Source organism: Papio anubis, chromosome 10, assembly GCF_008728515.1.
Source record: "Papio anubis isolate 15944 chromosome 10, Panubis1.0, whole genome shotgun sequence".
NCBI classification, from domain to species: Eukaryota; Metazoa; Chordata; class Mammalia; order Primates; family Cercopithecidae; genus Papio; species Papio anubis.
This window is the reverse complement of record NC_044985.1, coordinates 107,375,334-107,393,661: the sequence shown is the minus strand read 5'-3', so window position 1 is coordinate 107,393,661 and position 18,328 is coordinate 107,375,334. Positions and strand designations below refer to the sequence as shown.

Here is an 18,328-nt window from a genome sequence, read left to right as displayed (position 1 = left end):
GTGCAAACTGCTCCCGCCGTGCCCCTCCAAGCGGGGCTGTGCGGAGACACTGATGATTAAAACCGTGAACCTGGACTTGGGCTGAGGAGGCGGTGGCGCAGGCCTGGAGGAGGCGTTCATTTTCATTCATTATTGCGGCTGATTCCCCGGAGCCGCTCAGCCCCGGCGGAACATGACTCATCGTATTCCCTATAGCCATGTGTGTTTTGACTTAAAATCCTTCCGTCTGACGCCAAGCCCTGCTGAAGTCAAGGGAGCCAGAAGCAGCCTCCCAGAAGAAACTCCACCTCCGCCGGCTTGACAGAGAAACAGGCTTCTAGCAGTTACGCAAACACTTGCGTTTCGTTTCTTTTTCAGTCTAATGGAGGAGAGGCTGCAAATGACTTGCTTTGCGACGCCGTTCAGAAATCAGTTCTAATCACATCAGTATAAAGGAAATTCTTATTTTTTTAGGTTGGTTACAATGTTAAAATTCAGGCATGGCAAGCCCTGTTTCAGTGAATTCCCAGGGACTGGGAGCTGAATAATAATCAGGGAAGGCATCTGCAGAGTGCCTCAGACCTTCCAACGCGTTTTCTACAACTATTATATAATTGAATCCTTGCGGCAACTCTCTGAGGCCTCAGCCTAGGTAATGTTACCCTCATTTGACAAATGAACAAACCGAGGCCCAGGGAGGTTAAGTAATTTGCCTAAGGCCGCACAGCAGACCCAAGCCCAGTTTTCTACCTTCTGCTGTACATAACTCCTGCCTATTGAATATGTTCTGAGGCGAGTTTTGCTGTGGAACTAAAGTGTTAAAACACACACACAAAGTTTCTGGTCACTGAATTTTTTTTTTTTTTTTTGAGACAGGGTCTTACTCTGTTGCCCAGGCTGGAGTTCAGTGGCATAATCACAGTTTACTGCAGCCTCAACATCCTGGGCTCAAATGGTCCTTCCCCCTCAGCCTCCTGAGTAGCTGGGACTACAGTTGTGTGCCACCATACCTGGCTAATTTTTAAAAATTTTTTGCAGAAATGGGGTATCTCTACATTGCCCAGGCTGGTCTTCAACTCCTGAGCTCAAGTGATCCTCCTGCCTCGGCCTCCCAAACTGCTAGGATTATAGGTGTGAGCTGCCTGTAATTACATGGTGCGCTGCCTGCTCCGTGAAACTTTAGAACCCTTGGAGACAGGAAGAAGAGAGAGGCGAGAATATACAATCAAGAGTTTTGGACTCCAAAATGGGGATTAGGCCTCGCCCAAGATTGAACTACAAGATAGTAGAAAATTTCCAAAAAAATTAGTCTTTTTTAAAGTATTACTTTGTTATCTCTAAGCATTATTCGTACTACTATTTACTTAATTTTTTTCAATATTGAACATCTTGTTAAGCCTAAATCAAAGAAGGTTTACATCACTTCCTCAACTTGAAAATTTTATTGCCTATATAAATGGAAAGAAATTCAAACCATAAATTCAATACAACTATAAAGATGTTAATAAATTTCTGGTTAGATCCTGCAGCCTGCAGAAAGCTCAGAGTCTAAGGCCAAAAAGGAGGATTTTCAAGCATCAGAAAGGTGTTCATGCTAGCCTCCAACTGATAGTTTCTTTTTTGTGTAACTAGGAGAATTGCACAAGGAATACATTTCAGACAACTATAGAACCTAATGCTACTTAATGCCATGTCTATGCTTGGCAGAAAAATTCCAATAGTGTTATGGATATGCTTTTCATACTCTGGGAAACAGATGCATCTGATTGGCCCCTTGGAGTACATGAACACCCAGGGGAAAGCAGGACAAGCTTCTCACTGTCAAGTGATCTTATCTCCTTTCTTTGGGTAAGATTTTAACTAAAAATCTGTCAACATTCATGCTATAACAATATTCCAAACCAGTCGTGTTCAATAGTTATATCAATCAAGCTGGGCTAGGTTATGTGTGATAACAGTGTCTCAAAATCAATGGCTTAAACAACTTTATTTCTTTATTTTCTCACCTTACCTGTTCATGAAAGGTCTGGAAGGTAACTCTGCACATTGCAGCCAATCACAGAGGAAGCTGTGTGAGCAACCACCACCTCAAAACTTGCCCGCATCTATGGTGAGAGCAAGTGCCCTGGGACATGTCATTCAACTCTAAGCTTATTGACTAGAAGTTGTCACATGGTGCCACTCAATCACAAGAGTTCAGGCGGTGCAATTCTATCATAAGCCCAGGAGGAAGGGGAGCCAGAACTATTTGGTGACTATTACTAAGAGTTACAACAAAATCTCAAGGTCATAGATTCACTTGAGAACTTCTTTATAGCCCTGAAGCTTCCTGCAACAAAAAGCACATGATCACATTTACATAAACACGTGCCTTTAATCTCATAGGATTCAAGGGACTTCCGGTTAAAAACCTGTACTCTGATAATGGGGTAACTGCATGCAAAGGGTAAAGGTTCATTAAGGAAAGTGTTACTGAGAAGATACATATAGTAAAACTTTGTTTTTCTTTTCTTTTCTTTTCTTTCTTTCTTTTTTTCTTTCTTTGGAGATAGGCTGGAGTGCAGTGGCAGTGGCATGATCATGGCTAACTACAATCTTGAACTCCTGGGCTCAAGTGATCCTCCTGCCTCAGCCACTCAGGTTCAGCTGGTGGTACATGGGCCTACAGGCATGCAGCACTACACCCAGCTAATTAAAAAAAAAATTGTAGAGATGGAGGATAGAGTATTACTGTGTTGCCCAGGCTAGTCTTGAACTCTTGGCCTCAAACAATCCTCCCACTTTAGCCTCCCAAAGCATTGGGATTATAGGTATAAGCCACTATACCAGTCTCAAGTAAAACTTTTTAAAAGAATCAAAATGGTGGGGAAGAGAGGAAGAACATTTTCAAGGCAAGGAGAATGATGCAGATAAAGATGGACTGAGAAGATTAAGTATATCTTCTGGTTGAGAAGATTATAGTACTAGCCAAAAATCTAGGGAGGGTGGGAATGGAGAAGTATGAGGGAGCATAAAAAAATCAGTGGAAGACCTTGAACTATGGAAAGTTAATCCAGTTGGCACCAGTTGAGCAGGGGAGGCTCACGATGGAAAAATGTTGAAAGATAATTTGCTATGGTATTTGAAAAGATGGAGCCCCTTGGCTTGTACTTAGGCATTTAATAGACATTGATTGCTTTTTTTTCCCATTGTCGTTCATTTTTTCCCATTGTCATTTCCCATTAGTTATCCAGTCAGCAGTAGTTCCTGAGTGCTATTTCAAATTAGAAGTAGATATTATTTCCCTTAAGGTGCCAACACCTAACTTCCTGGAAATAGAAAGGCATGTATGAAAGGAGATTAGTGATAGACACTTGAAAGTCTGGGGAGAGATTTTTTGAATGGCCAAACATAAGAGAATGCTAGGAGGCTATGAAAATGGATAAACCGGAAAGGGGCAACTGGGAAGAATTGGCAATGGTTGGGGAAATAAAGGGGTGAGACAGTGGAGAAGGATAAGGTACAAGAATAAGCCAAGGAGATAATAGTTCCATGATTGAACTGGAGGGATGAGACTAGAATCAGTTAGGAGAGAACTTTGAGAAGGAGGTAAGGGATTAGAAGGAAATGTGGTCAGTTTGGATCTTGATATGCTTATTTTTAGATGTTATTATTATTATTATTATTATTTTGTGTGTGTGTGTGTGTGTGTGTCTGCGTGCTGAAACTCAGGTCTGTAAATGTGATTATTTTTAAGCATTGGTTTGGCTGGGTTTTGGGTATAATGGACTTACATCCTAGACTTCTTTATGTCCTCAAAGACATTAAAGTCATTTGGGAAGACAGTAATCTAAGAATCCCACAAATAAAAATGCTATAATATATTGCAGCTATACTAAGTACTAACCAAGAGAAATATTTGGTTCCATGAGAGAATATTCTAGAGAGAACTGGCCGAGTCAGGAAACTCAGATCAAATTCTCTTAAGGAAATGAGCTTCCTCACAAACAAGATGTTGACTGGGCAAAAGCGGGCAGCGTGGAGGGGTTGGGGAGAACTTTCTAGGCAAGGGGACTGGGATGAAGGATAGCCACTCTGAGCTAGATGCTGTTTTCAAGTCTTATGTTGAATTAGGCCAAGGACTGTGCTTTGGAGCTGAGGACCAGCACCATGAATTATGGAGAAAATTTAATAGAACTGTTTCATTTAGAAAAAGCAAACTGGCTGGGGAGGCCTGGTTCTGGCGACAGAAAAGATGACCAAGACTTGCTCCACATAGCCTTCCAGGGCAGAACTCAGATCCATGGTGAAGCCACAGGGGATCATATTTCAGCCCAATACAAGGGGGGAAATACCCACAAAACTTGAGAATAAATTTGCCCAAAGGTGGAATAGGGAGCATTGGGAGGTAATGAGTTGCTATTTATTTGGAGGTATTTAAGGAACCTTAATATTATATGCTGCAAGGCTGTTAGGAATTTGACAGAGCAGATGCAAGCAATGAGCCAGGTTAAAGTGGATGACATTTTATATATCTTTCCAATCATAGCAATCTATGAGCTAATTTGTACTCAGATAAACCCATCTGTATTTATGCAAGAATCAATTTGAAATCTCTATAAAGCCAGGAAGAGACGTTCTTTGCAAACATCAGTAGCATTTCCAAATCGGGAGCAAATAATGGGCTGGTGAGCCAGTCTCTAGGAAGGCTGTGGGGAAAGGTCAAATGTATTTACATTTATATTTGGTTTTATGCTAAATGAACCCTTCTGGGTGGGGTCTGAGAATGTGTGTTGCTAACAGATTGCCGAGTGGTGCTGATATTGCTAACCTGGGACCACCCTTTGAGAATCACGACTCCAATACATGCTTTTAATCATGCCCCTGTAGTATACAGGACCTGTGTCCTTTCTTCATTGTCAAAGTAGTGAGATGATTTGATTTGTGTGCTAATTCCTGCTAAGGAGGTAATAACTGATTAATGAATTATCCCTTACAATGGAGCTCCTAAGGACCCTGTACCAAAAATTCTAAAAAAACCCCAAACCATCTGTGATGTAGAATACAGACAGGCTGGCTGGATTTGGGGGAGAAAGTTCTGGGTTAAGGAGCCTTTTCTCAGTTCCCCACATCATATTATATATGCAAGTGCCCTACCTCCAGAAGTGATATATTCATTTTGCCAATATAGAAAGCACTCCAGAATTCCTACAAAGGCTAAGTGAACTGTGAAAAGTCATCTGGTGAATCTGTGGGAGCCCTGGACACAAAATGCTAAACTTAACCATAAAGATGCTGCACTTTAACCTTGAAGACTTTCTTACATCTCTCTGGGCTTCTGATTAAAAGGAGGGGTAAGAGAGTGTAGATGGAAGATTTCCAAGCCAAAAAAAAAAAAAAAAGAAAAAATTCGTTATTAAAATATTGGCATGTAAATGCTGAAAACATTGATTCACAAAACAATTATGCCAGGAGAATCTGAAAGATTGAGACATTCAGTGTTGTTTTAAGCTAAGTAATTAACTTCCAGTGCACAAACTTCCTTCTCTCGAAATCCATTGAGGGAGCAGATGCCCAAACATTCATGGTATTAGATTAAGAAAATGCTACTTGCTTTTCTTCCAAGTACCAGGTGGTTCCAAGAATCCAAAGTCAATGAAGAGAGGAGGCTGTGTTTATTCGGTTTATACAATTCTTATTGAGGGTTTATGAGAAAAATCATATTTTAATACCTACTAGACAAATAAAAAAAATTTCACAGCAGACTCCCATTTCACAGGGTAAAGAGGTCAAAGGGTAGAAAGAGCCTTAAATGTTATCTAGTCCACCTAGGGCTGTCAGTAATGTGGTTCCTTGATATGCAGAGCAAAAATATTACAAAGAATAAACAAATACTGGAATTAAGAATAGCTCAATTTTCTTTGTATGTGCTATATTTTTACTCAAATACTTGGAAAATATTTTACAAAATGAAGCAAAAGTTAGAAAAATACAGAATGCTCCTGTAGTGGAGGAAAATATTCCTTAAAAAAACCTAAACTTAATTTACTAGCAGTGCATGCAACGCAAATGAATAAAGTCAGTGCATTTGCATAAGGATGCTGCTGTAAGAGGATTAAAAAACTCCAAGAGGAAATGTGTGAAGCTTTGGTAGTAGGAATGAGAAAACTTTAATTCAACTCGATTCACAAACATATTTTTGGCATGAGGGTACAATAATAGAAAACAGTTTCTACCTCCTAGAACCTAGTGGATTTTGTCTGGGAAACTGTGCAGTCACATTATTAAATAAAATATACCCTGTTTCTGACTTGTGTGTTCTCCAAACAGCAGTTTGGCAGGCCCTGCCTCTGCAAGGGAAGTGGAAACGTATTTCACTCTTCTTTGACACTGAGTTAAAGAAACAGTCATTTGTTAGTAAAGCGTACTACAACTAAGAATGGAATTTAAATTTTGGAAGTAAAAGGTAAAGGTGGTAAAGAGTAAACAAGGAGTATAAAGGAAAAAAAAAATGTAACAAGAAGAGAAGGAAGGCAGGCCAGTGAGGACTGAGCAAGGACAAGCAGCCAAGACCCTGAGGGGCCAGGGTGGACACTACACCCTCCTTGCTGGCCACAGTCAGGCGAATGCTGGAGGACCTCAGCTTAAGCGTGCTGCACCTGGACTCCTCTGTGAGAGTCTGGTCTTCCATGGGAGGAAAGGGCAGGCAGGGAGGCAGTTAGAGACAGGGAAGAAGCAGACAGGAGAAAAAGGAGAAACAAGACATATTGGTTTTCTGGATCTCAATTGCTTTTACGTAAATTGAAACAAAATGAGAAATGTAATGAAGTGTAAGAGGGAGAAGTTTCAAATGAAAAGATTACTAAGGTAGAGGATTGCTTGTATGAATGATAGAAATCAAAATCTTGTCTAGATAAAATGTGAAATTGAATAACAAAGAATAAAATGACCAAGATTTAAGAAAATCCCGTCATAAAAACAAACTCATCTGTTCTAATTACTTAGAGTTAAATTGTGAATGATTAACTTGAAATTAACAGTACCCTGGTGAGGATGCAAGCTAATTTTGTAAAAATCCATTATTATAGACAGTACATAATTATTTTGAAAACGTTCACAATATAGAGATTCATTTCTTGGCGGCCATGATAGTTGGCAATTTAGTCCTAACAGGAAAATTAAAATTTTGTAAGGCATGTTTAAATCATTCCTTGAAACAGGCTCAGTGATGCAAAGATTTATAGGTTATTTTAATGTTTTATACATGCTCTAAAATATTTTACATCAATAAACTATTCAGATATATACATGTGTGTGTACATATACGTGTGTGTGTGTATATATATATATATATCATTTTAAATTCTTCTCCAAATAGATTTCTATTTGAGAAATAGCTCCCTTTAGAACAAATAACTACTGGCAAAAATTTAATAACTTTTGGAAATATGTTAAATATAACACACTGGAAAATCTATAAAAACAAAAAATAACAGATATTGGCAATGTTGTGGAGAAAAAGGAATGCTTATACACTGTTGGTGGGAGTGTAAATTAGTTCAGCCATTGTGGAAGACAGAGTGGCGATTCCTTAAAGATGTAAACTACCATTCAACCCAGCAATCCCATTACTGGTTATATACCCAAAGGAATGTAAATTGTTCTATTATAAAGACACATGCATGTGTACATTCATTGCAGCACTATTCACAATAGCAAAGATGTGGAATCAACCTAAATGCCTATCAATTACAGACTGGATAAAGAAAATATTGCATATAGGCTGGGTGTGGTGGCTCATGCCTGTAATCCCAGCACTTTGGGAGGCCGAGACAGGGGGAACACGAGGTCAGGAGATTGAGACCATCCTGGCTAACATGGTGAAACACCGTCTCTACTAAAAATACAAAAGAAAATTAACTGGGCGTGGTGGCGGGTGCCTGTAGTCCCAGCTACTCGGGAGGCTGAGGCAGGAGAATGGCGTGAACCTGGGAGGCAGAGCTTGCAGTGAGCTGAGATGCCACCACTGCACTCCAACCTGGGTCACAGAGTGAGACTGTCTCAAAAAAGAAAGAAAAGAAAATGTGGCACATATACATCATAGAATACTATGCAGCCATAAAAACAATGAGATCATGTCCTTTGCAGGGACATGGATAGTGGTGGAGGCCATTATCTTTAGCAAACTAATGCGGGAAAAGAAAACAAATTACCGTATGCTCTCACTTGTAAGTGGGAGCTAAACGATGAGAATACATGGACACAAAGAGGGGAAAGACACAGCCTATCAGAGTGTGGATGGTGGGAGGAGGGAGAGGATCAGGAGAAATAACTAATGGGTAGTAGGCTTAATACCTGGGTGATGAAAAACTCCCATGACACAAGTTTACCTATGTAACAAACCTGCACATGTACCCCTGAACTTAAAAGTTAAAAAATATGTTTGGGGAGTCTGATTTTGAAAAAACAGGCTGGTGAATAGAATTTTCCTAATTCAACAACTGCTCTCTTATTTGGAAGATGTATGCCCCATTGCATCAAGGCCGTGATCTACTGTTTATTCTTGTTTTCCATTGGTGCTGCACCAAATAGAAATCCAGGCCTATGCCTATGCTTTTCTTAGACCAGGAAAAGCAACTGGACAACTGGGGATTTTTGTCAAAGAAACTCAATTCTGGACTTGGGTCTTTAATGATTAAATTCATCCCATATTTATTTCTGTATTTCCATCTCTAGCAGTGTCTGAATCATAGTTTTTGTTGTAGAAATACCACAGAAAGGACTTAAATTCAAATTCTAGCTCTACCAATTATGAGTCAGAAAATAGTGGGCAACTTACTTATTTCTGAGCTTTAGTTTCTTCATCTGTAAAATGGAGATGAAATACCTACTTGTTACAGTTGTCAGGAGGATTAAATTAGGTTCCAAATACAGTGCTTGGGCCGTAACAGAACTCAATAAGTGAGAGGTATTCATCATAGTCTCATAAGATAGGCAGAAATTCAATAGCCCACAATGGCTTATTGTTCTACCCACATCTTGAGCCTAGTGGAGCCTATCCATCCCAGCAACAGCCTCCTGGCATCTCACATCTACTTGGAGATTTTGAATGAGATTCTGCATGTCTTTTGGATGATTGAAGATATTTCCAGGCAAGACGTTGACTCTGGAAGAACTGTAGCTTCTGGTTCTTGCCAAAAAAGTTTCGTTCCACATAAATGAATTAGCCTGGCCAGGATGACTTTCTTGAGGGCTTTTGAGACCTATACTGAACTAACTCAACATTTTAAGAATAATTGCCAAGTTTTCTAAGGCTGTGTTGATACTGATTATTTGAACTGGTCACACAGAACTAGCTGCTGGACAGGAAATTAGGTCAAACTCAGAGCAGCTAGCCAGGGCTTTGTTAAAATTTAAGACAATCTTAGCTCAGGATGTCAGTGAATGAACTGGTGCCATTGAGATGATGCTTGAGAAACGGGTCATGTTTAGGTCTCTTCAACCCAGCATTTGATCATGCCCTAAAAAACCACTATGAGGCAAAATTTGTTGGATGAATTGGCCATATAACCCCAGTCTGAGTGTATATGAGTTCATGTCAATCCAAAAATGATGATCTCCTAGTCGTTTAGGAATATCAAATAGGGAGAATCAAGATGTGTTTTTTTTCCAAGATTTTTTCCATAAGACTTTAAGCCATTTCCTGCTTTTTCAAGGAATTCAAAAGTACTAGCATAGTTAGAAATCATTGTAAGAAAACCTGATAGTGAGAACTCTCAGCTTAGGCCTTTTATTCCATGGCATTGCTTCCCCCTGAATTTCTAGGTTGAACCTATTGGCTATCCAAATGGTCCCAAATACTGCTAGCTAACCTCTCTATTGCTGCTTTCCAATTTATATGAAAATTGTGTGTTTATTTGCATATCATCCCCATTAAATGAAAGGCTCATCAAAGGCAAAAAAAAAATCACTCATTTTTGTATTAGTTAACAATTGTGCATTTAGCAATGTATCTGGCACCTAGTAGGTATTACAATTTATTGAATCAGTGGCTGATGGTTCATTTAGCAGAAACACATGGGATCTCTTATATAGCAAGATTCTATTGCATTCTTAAAGTATATGTCAATATATACAGTTTTTAGAAACTCATATCTTTAATAAAATAAAGTTTAAAATTTATATTTATATAAATTATTGAAATATATAATCAGGTTATCTGGCAAGGCAGAGCAATGATTATGAATTATAAATCTGAGAGATTGAGAGTTAATTGCTGGATTGTTCACATTCATGGAAGGTATTCAACTCATCTGATTCAACAGGAGAAGGGAAATATTTATAGTACAACGTCCTTTCGATTGCAAATGAATTCTAGTTACGTATGTGTCACATTTTTTCCAAACAGTGAAAAGACTTTTTTTTTTTTTTAGTAGATGAAAGTATTTTCATCAGCACTCAACTTCTGAGCTTCCCTTTCTGAGATCAGATATTGTAAAAGACAGTAAGAGAGATACAAAGAACTATTAATTACTAAGCTTGAAGTCTTATAAACACCCATTTAAAAAACTATGTAAGCTATTAAAGTTGACTCTTATATAAAAGAGAGACAACTCTCTGTTTTATTCAAAAAAATATGATTTTGAAAGAATGATGGCTATGGTCATGATAAGAAATATGGCCTTTCATATTTATAATGTGTCCTTTATTCATCTTGGGTATACCAGGAAATGGTAATGTAATTTCTTTGTGGGCAAAGATGGAAAAATAATCCTTGTCTGTAAAACTTTCTTATAACAATGACGACAACAATTACAACAGTGACCCCAAGAAACTATTATAACAAGATGCTAGAACATAGATGAGATTGTCTTGCAATTAGCTATGTCTGTCTGACACACATTTCTTTCTTTGTAAGAGAAATCGCGTCGGCAGTTTATTATTCTGTTCAGTGTTGTTTTGATTAAAGAAAAAGGAAAACTGCAATTTTTGCCACAAAAAGACAGGTGGCGTAAGCATGCAACTTTTTTTTTCTTTTCTTTCTTTTTAATATAAAGTGATTATTTTCTCTCGGTTCTTTGAAAAAGCTCGCTTGTGCTGGGGTTTGTGGCTGAGCCCGGTGACGTCAGTGTGGCAGTGCGGAGTCAGGCGCAGCAGCTCCCTATAAGCAGAGGAGCTGTCCGTGTGCTGAAACGGCCGAGAAGCTCGCCCGGAGAACGGGGAGGAACATGCTGTGGAGCTCCTCTGCCATAGAAACAAAAAGAGGTAAGGCTGCTTTTCTCTTTGATTTACTGGAAAGTTCTAATATGCATGCTCTTCTTTTAATTCCTAGCTGAGGAGAAAAAGACTGTTTGGCAAGCTTATGTGATAGGATAACTGAATAGCAACCTGCTGCTCATCAGCCGATGTGAGGACACTACATATGTGTAGATACATGATCGGGTCTATGCTTTATACTACTTGATGTTGGATATTTACCAACCAGAATGTTATTTAGATAATCATATTAAAAGGAGTGAAAAAGTTAAGGATTTTAGTGTGAATACACAGATTAGTGTAAAGTTAACCAAGCCCAATACATTGTTTCTTTCCAAAATTTATTATTTCTGCTACTAAGAGCCAGATATGAAGCCAGGGGAGTAATTTATATGTTTAATATTCTTAACAGTAGGTTTCCAATGATTCAAAGGCTGTTAAGCATGTTAGTCACAAAGACAACCAATTTTGGAACTAGTTTTTTTTTTCTTTGATATTCATCTCACAAGAGCTCTGAATTAATTAACCATATGAAATTCTTTTCTGAACTTGTATATTTGAAAGAGCTTACATCATTATCTCCTAATTTTAGTCCTAAGGTATTAACTTAGGATTTTCCTGAACACTGGATTCTTCCTTTTTCCAGGGCAAAATATTATCTGGGGTTATAGTTTGGTTGTGACCATGAATTACAGAGAAATGATAGTTTTGAATACATGAGAAAATATTCATAACTTTGTAAATTGTTGTTATTACTATAATTTGATTTAAAGAGGATGTTCAATATGTTGTTAAAGTCTGGGACAAGTATTTCTTTTTCTCTGTTTCCCGACCAGTTGAATTGCTTAAATTATATATAGTCACCTGCATGTGTCAATGCTCTAGTCTGATTTCAACAGAAAAGACATTTTAACTTGAGAGATATTAATGATAGCTGTCAGGGGAAAAATAATGTTCTAATTATTTGGATTTCAGAAAATTCAATTTTAAATCAAACCTTATATAGAGTAGTAGAGCTGTTGAAACATCTTTACTACTTGAAAGGGCTGCTACCTGGGAAAAAAATCCTTTGGGTCTCACTCAAAGGCAGTAACTATGTCATTCAAACTGAAGCAGAATAGATAAGCAAAGGGTAGCACTCGTTAGGCTGTGGTGTAAACAACTGCAAGGAGTATTGTGCTTCAACTTTACAGCAAAGTGCAGTTCCAAGATAATGATTTTAAAGATAAGCATATAATCCATATGTTAAGACTATTTCAGTATTGTGGCTTCAGAGAAAATAAGTTCAATAAGGTTTTTAAGATTATTATTTCAAATCCCAATGTTGAAAATTGATTACCAAAGCTAAATTAATCCTGAAATAATATAAACAAGAGTGCATAATGTATTTTTACTTGAACCTCATTATTTTATGAATAAAATTACTTATAGTAAACATGTATTTATAGTAAATACTTTGGAAGTATCCTCTCAAATGCCTTTCAAGATTTTTCTTTCAATAAATTACGTATTCTGGTAAATGTGAATCATTTAAATAAATATATATGTATGCTAAAATGTTTTCATAACTAAGCCATTATTGGGCTCTAAAAAACTGGAAACAAAATCGTCAATATGATCTTGTGAACAATGGTATTTTCTACAATTGATGTCTAGGCTAACAGAAAATTGTATACATATAACTTAGCTTATCTATCACAAAACCATGATCTGGTAAAGATATGAACAAACTTATAAACTCCTTTTACATTCATTCTGTTTACAACAAAATAACAAATATTAAAATAGTTTTTTTCAATGTTAGCAATATTAAATGTAAGGCACATAAAAACTAATCCTCTTACCAATTCCTATGTGAGATTTTAAGGCACTGGAGAAAAAATGAATGGAGATTTTTAAGTAGGAAGAATTCAGCACATCATCTGTGTTTATTTGAATTGGGATTTACATAGTGGTTATTTTAACATTTTTCTAAACAGTATGAGTGATTTAAGATTTCACAGGTCCATACCAAAATAGACACAGACATAAGACAAACTGAATCTGAACACTCACAAGTTCAGAAATAGACTAGCTAAAAAAACTTATGTTCTCTCTGTAGCATCTGTTATTATTTACTATGCACTCTTGAGGGCTGATGAAAAGTATAACCACAATTGCATTTTGCAAGACAGTCATAATAGAAATTATTGGAAGAAATATGGAGCAAAGAGATTTTAAAACGCTTTATTGGTTTAGCACATTTACACAAAAAGAAACTTCATTGGTTTAGTCAACTGGCTGGAATCTGAGAAGACCTGTGTTCTAGAGGTTATTTATGGATCATTGGATTTGCTATCAGATTGAGAACAAGTTATTTCTGAAAAATATATGTGGATAGGACTCCCCACAAGGTAATTCAGTATGATTGACATATAACAGAATCACTTTGTCATATATGGTCATGTAACTGCTGCTGTGTTTCAACAACAAAATTAGAAGGACACTTCAGGAAATAAACCACATGTTTTCTGACACAACTTTAAGGACATAGTTTGTGGGCGTGTATGTGTACATGCATGTTTTAAATTAAGCCAACACATTATTTTGCCAATGACTTCAATACATAACATAATTAAAACATCTTGGGAAGTATTTGCTGCTTTATTATAAAGAAACAACATGTACTAAACATCCAACTGCAAGTTCTGTAAATGAAAAAATAAAATTTGAGAAATCTCATATCAGTGTTTTTGCTGTTGTTTTAATTAAAAGAATGCTATGCAAGTTTTTGGTGAATGAGTAATAATTTTGCTAAAGATTCCTGTGGTTTGCTTGTGGGAATCATGTAGAAAATATTCATGAATTTTTAAAAAGAGTTATCCTAAGCTTAATGTGAAATAATATCTACTATGTTTTTTTTTCTCACCTCAATGATCAGTTATTTCTTTTGCTATAGTGTCTTCTAGTTTGTTTCATTTGTGTTAACTCATATTTTCTATGTTTTAAGGAAATCTTTCAAACATGGCTGAAGCAAAGACCCACTGGCTTGGAGCAGCCCTGTCTCTTATCCCTTTAATTTTCCTCATCTCTGGGGCTGAAGCAGCTTCATTTCAGAGAAACCAGCTGCTTCAGAAAGAACCAGACCTCAGGTTGGAAAATGTCCAAAAGTTTCCCAGTCCTGAAATGATCAGGGCTTTGGAGTACATAGAAAAGCTCCGGCAACAGGCTCATAAGGAAGAAAGCAGCCCAGATTATAATCCCTACCAAGGTGTCTCTGTCCCCCTTCAGCAAAAAGAAAATGGCGATGAAAGTCACTTGCCCGAGAGAGATTCACTGAGTGAAGAAGACTGGATGAGAATAATACTTGAAGCTTTGAGACAGGTTGAAAATGAGCCTCAGTCTGTACCAAAAGAAAATAAGCCCTATGCCTTGAATTCAGAAAAGAACTTTCCAATAGACATGAGTGATGATTATGAGACACAGCAGTGGCCAGAAAGAAAGCTCAAGCACATGCAATTCCCTCCTATGTATGAAGAGAATTCCAGGGATAACCCCTTTAAACGCACAAATGAAATAGTGGAGGAACAATATACTCCTCAAAGTCTTGCTACATTGGAATCTGTCTTCCAAGAGCTGGGGAAACTGACAGGACCCAACAACCAGAAACGTGAGAGGATGGATGAGGAGCAAAAACTTTATACAGACGATGAAGATGATATCTACAAGGCTAATAACATTGCCTATGAAGATGTGGTGGGGGGAGAAGATTGGAACCCAGTAGATGAGAAAATAGAGAGTCAAACCCAGGAAGAGGTGAGAGACAGCAAAGAGAAGACAGAAAAAAATGAACAAATCAACGACGAGGTGAAACGCTCAGGGCAGCTTGGCATCCAGGAAGAAGATCTTCGGAAAGAGAGTAAAGACCAACTCTCAGATGATGTCTCCAAAGTAATTACTTATTTGAAAAGGTTAGTAAATGCTGCAGGAAGTGGGAGGTTACAGAATGGGCAAAATGGGGAAAGGGCCACCAGGCTTTTTGAAAAACCTCTTGATTCTCAGTCTATTTATCAGCTGATTGAAATCTCAAGGAATTTACAGATACCCCCGGAAGACTTAATTGAGATGCTCAAAACTGGGGAGAAGCCTAATGGATCAGTGGAACCGGAGCGGGAGCTTGACCTTCCTGTTGACCTAGACGACATCTCAGAGGCTGACTTAGACCATCCAGACGTGTTCCAAAATAAGATGCTCTCCAAGAGTGGCTACCCTAAAACAGTTGGTCGTGCTGGGATTGAGGCCCTACCAGATGGGCTCAGTGTTGAGGATATTTTAAATCTTTTAGGGATGGAGAGTGCAGCAAATCAGAAAACTTCATATTTTCCCAATCCATATAACCAGGAGAAAGTTCTGCCAAGGCTCCCTTATGGTCCTGGAAGATCTAGATCGAACCAGCTTCCCAAAGCTGCCTGGATGCCATATGTTGAAAATAGACAGATGGCATATGAAAACCTGAATGACAAGGATCAAGAATTAGGTGAGTACTTGGCCAGGATGCTAGTTAAATACCCTGAGATCATTAATTCAAACCAAGTGAAGCGAGTTCCTGGTCAAGGCTCATCTGAAGATGACCTACAGGAAGAGGAACAAATTGAGCAGGCCATCAAAGAGCATTTGAATCAAGGCAGCTCTCAGGAGACTGACAAGCTGGCCCCGGTGAGCAAAAGGTTCCCTGTGGGGCCCCCGAAGAATGATGATACTCCAAATAGGCAGTACTTGGATGAAGATCTGTTAATGAAAGTGCTGGAATACCTCAACCAAGAAAAGGCAGAAAAGGGAAGGGAGCATATTGCTAAGAGAGCAATGGAAAATATGTAAGCAGCTTTCATTAATTACCCTACTTTCATTCCTCCCACCCCAAGCAAATCCTAATATTTCTCTTTAGTGTGTTGACTTCTATCCTGTTAACACTGTAATATCTTTAAATGATGTACAGGCAGATGAACCCAGGTCACTGGGGAGTCTGCTTCATTTCCTCTGAGCTGTTCTCTTGTGTATGAATATGTGTAAATGTTATGACTCCTTGATAAAAAATTTATTATGTCCATTATTCAAGAAAGATATCTATGACTGTGTTTAATAGTGTATCTAATGGCTGTGGCATTGTTGATGCTCACATACGATAAAGAGTGTCTTATAATTCTATTGAAAGTTTTTAATATTTATTGAATTATTTTGTTACTGTCTGTAGTGTTTTGTGGAGTACTGGAGCAAAAAAAAAAATAAAGCATTATAAATATATAGTTTTATTTATAAGGCCTTTTCTATTGTGTGTTTTACTGTTGATTAATAAATGTTATTTCTGGACAACTCTGGACTCTTAATTCTGGAAAACCAGATACAATGTCTATGGAGCAAGCAGTATGAAGCTAAAAGAGAAAATCATCTTCACCAGACAATTCAGGTAAGAAGTAATGAATTTTATACATGTGATCATGATACCTGCTTGCAGAATGCCACATCCTCTCTCAGCCCACTAGTTATGCTTGCCCATGGTTTTCCTCAAATATATAATTGATAGGGTCTTTGTTTTAGGTATTTTTTTACTCTTGATTTATATAAGTAAAAGAAATTTCAGTCTCCAATACCCATAAGCAGCATCAAAACAAAAAACAGAAAGAAAAAGAAAAGGCTGCGTAGATGGCAATCAAAAATGACTACAGACTTGAAAGGAACCTGTGTATTCCCAGGTCATGTTGGTCCCCAAAAAACAAGGCTGTTACCTCTCTTATGTGACTTAAGGGGAGCCAAAGGACCCCCAAACTGACCATTAGGTAAGTGAAGAAGCACACTAGTGGTGGGAACAGACCAGCCCCATCTCCTGCCCTAGTGGGCAAGGTAGTGGATGATTATGACAGCACACATCACTTTAGTACAGTGTCAACCACCTAACACATCAACAGAGAATCAACACAACATCAGCAAGAAAATGTATAGAGCAACAAAACAATAATGGTCATAAACAAGGAAATAAACAATAGCTTTTATTTTTTGAATGCTTATTGTGCTATAGGCTCTATACTAAACACTGTACAAACTTTGCCTTGTTTAGTCTATAATTTGTAATTATAGACTATAATTTGTTTACTTTATAATTTTCCCTTCCCTTTTACAACAGGAAAAATCAAACTCAGAAAGATTAAATAACTTTCCCAAAGTCACTTACCATTGTGAGTTGTCACATCTGTGTTTTCAACCACTTCACTACACTGCCTCTCTGGGAAGTGCCCTTTCAACCGAGGAATGGGACATTGGGGTTGAAGCGTGAGAAGCTCCCAAGGTTTTAGTATGGGCCACTTCCAAAAAAGGACACATGTGTGTGTATGTGTGCATGTGCATCATGTGCGTGTGTGTGCATGTGCCTAGGGGACCATCCCTAAACTATCAAAAGGCTGAACTGTCATAAGGCAGTCCCAGAGCCTGGATGCTTTGGGGGAAAACATTGAATGTATGTTTCCTAATTTATAACTTTGCCCAGATTCTTTTCTGTCCAATGATCATGCAATTTTGTGGTATTCTAGAATCTGCAAGTGAGCAGAAACTTAGAAGCATTATCTCTACAGTATTTCTAATATGTAGACTTTATTCTCAAATACTCTCAAGATAGGGGGTTTCTCCCTCACAATTCAGTATTATAAATTGGACCCTATGGAGTGGCTGCTCCACAGAAGGATTATTACAGGTTATTACAGTTCACTTTCTACATAGCCTTCTGAGACTGATGTGTTCTTTGTAGCTTTGGAAGCTCAGGTAAAATAAGTTGCTTCATTTGTACAGCAGGTTAGTAGTGAAGTGGACTTTAACCCACAACTAACCATAGGTCTCAGGCATGCACCCGTCCATGTGGGTCTGATGCTTTATCATACATGGAGTTAGGTATGGGGGGAAGCCAGAGAACGTGGGGCTCCTTCCAGTGGAGAGATCTAGGATACTCATGTGGCTTAAAGTTTAGAGAACATATTTATATGCCATGCTTTGCAGGTATCCACACACACCTTCCACCCATTGTATACTCTGTCCAATCTTCTGTGTCATGCTATATAACTCATTCCTTGGATCCTAACTCAACTGCGTG

General features: G+C 38.1%; 1 protein-coding gene across 1 annotated transcript; it reads left to right on the top strand.

Annotated features, from left to right (window-relative positions):
- Nucleotides 1-11,011: 11,011 nt before the first annotated feature.
- On the top strand, nt 11,012-16,560 carry SCG2 (secretogranin II). The gene is made up of 2 exons (XM_003908006.3): nt 11,012-11,223; nt 14,204-16,560. Exons 1-2 carry the CDS (start codon nt 11,187-11,189, stop codon nt 16,069-16,071), a joined length of 1,905 nt encoding a protein of 634 aa, XP_003908055.2. The 5' UTR covers nt 11,012-11,186; the 3' UTR covers nt 16,072-16,560.
- Nucleotides 16,561-18,328: the final 1,768 nt, after the last annotated feature.

Excerpts from the sequence above, each read along its gene's own strand:
- SCG2 (XM_003908006.3), top strand. The coding sequence starts at position 11,187 with ATGCTGTGGAGCTCCTCTGCCATAGAAACAAAAAGAG. Across the intron at positions 11,224-14,203 it reads TGCCATAGAAACAAAAAGAG|GAAATCTTTCAAACATGGCT; the intron begins GTAAGGCTGCTT and ends CTATGTTTTAAG.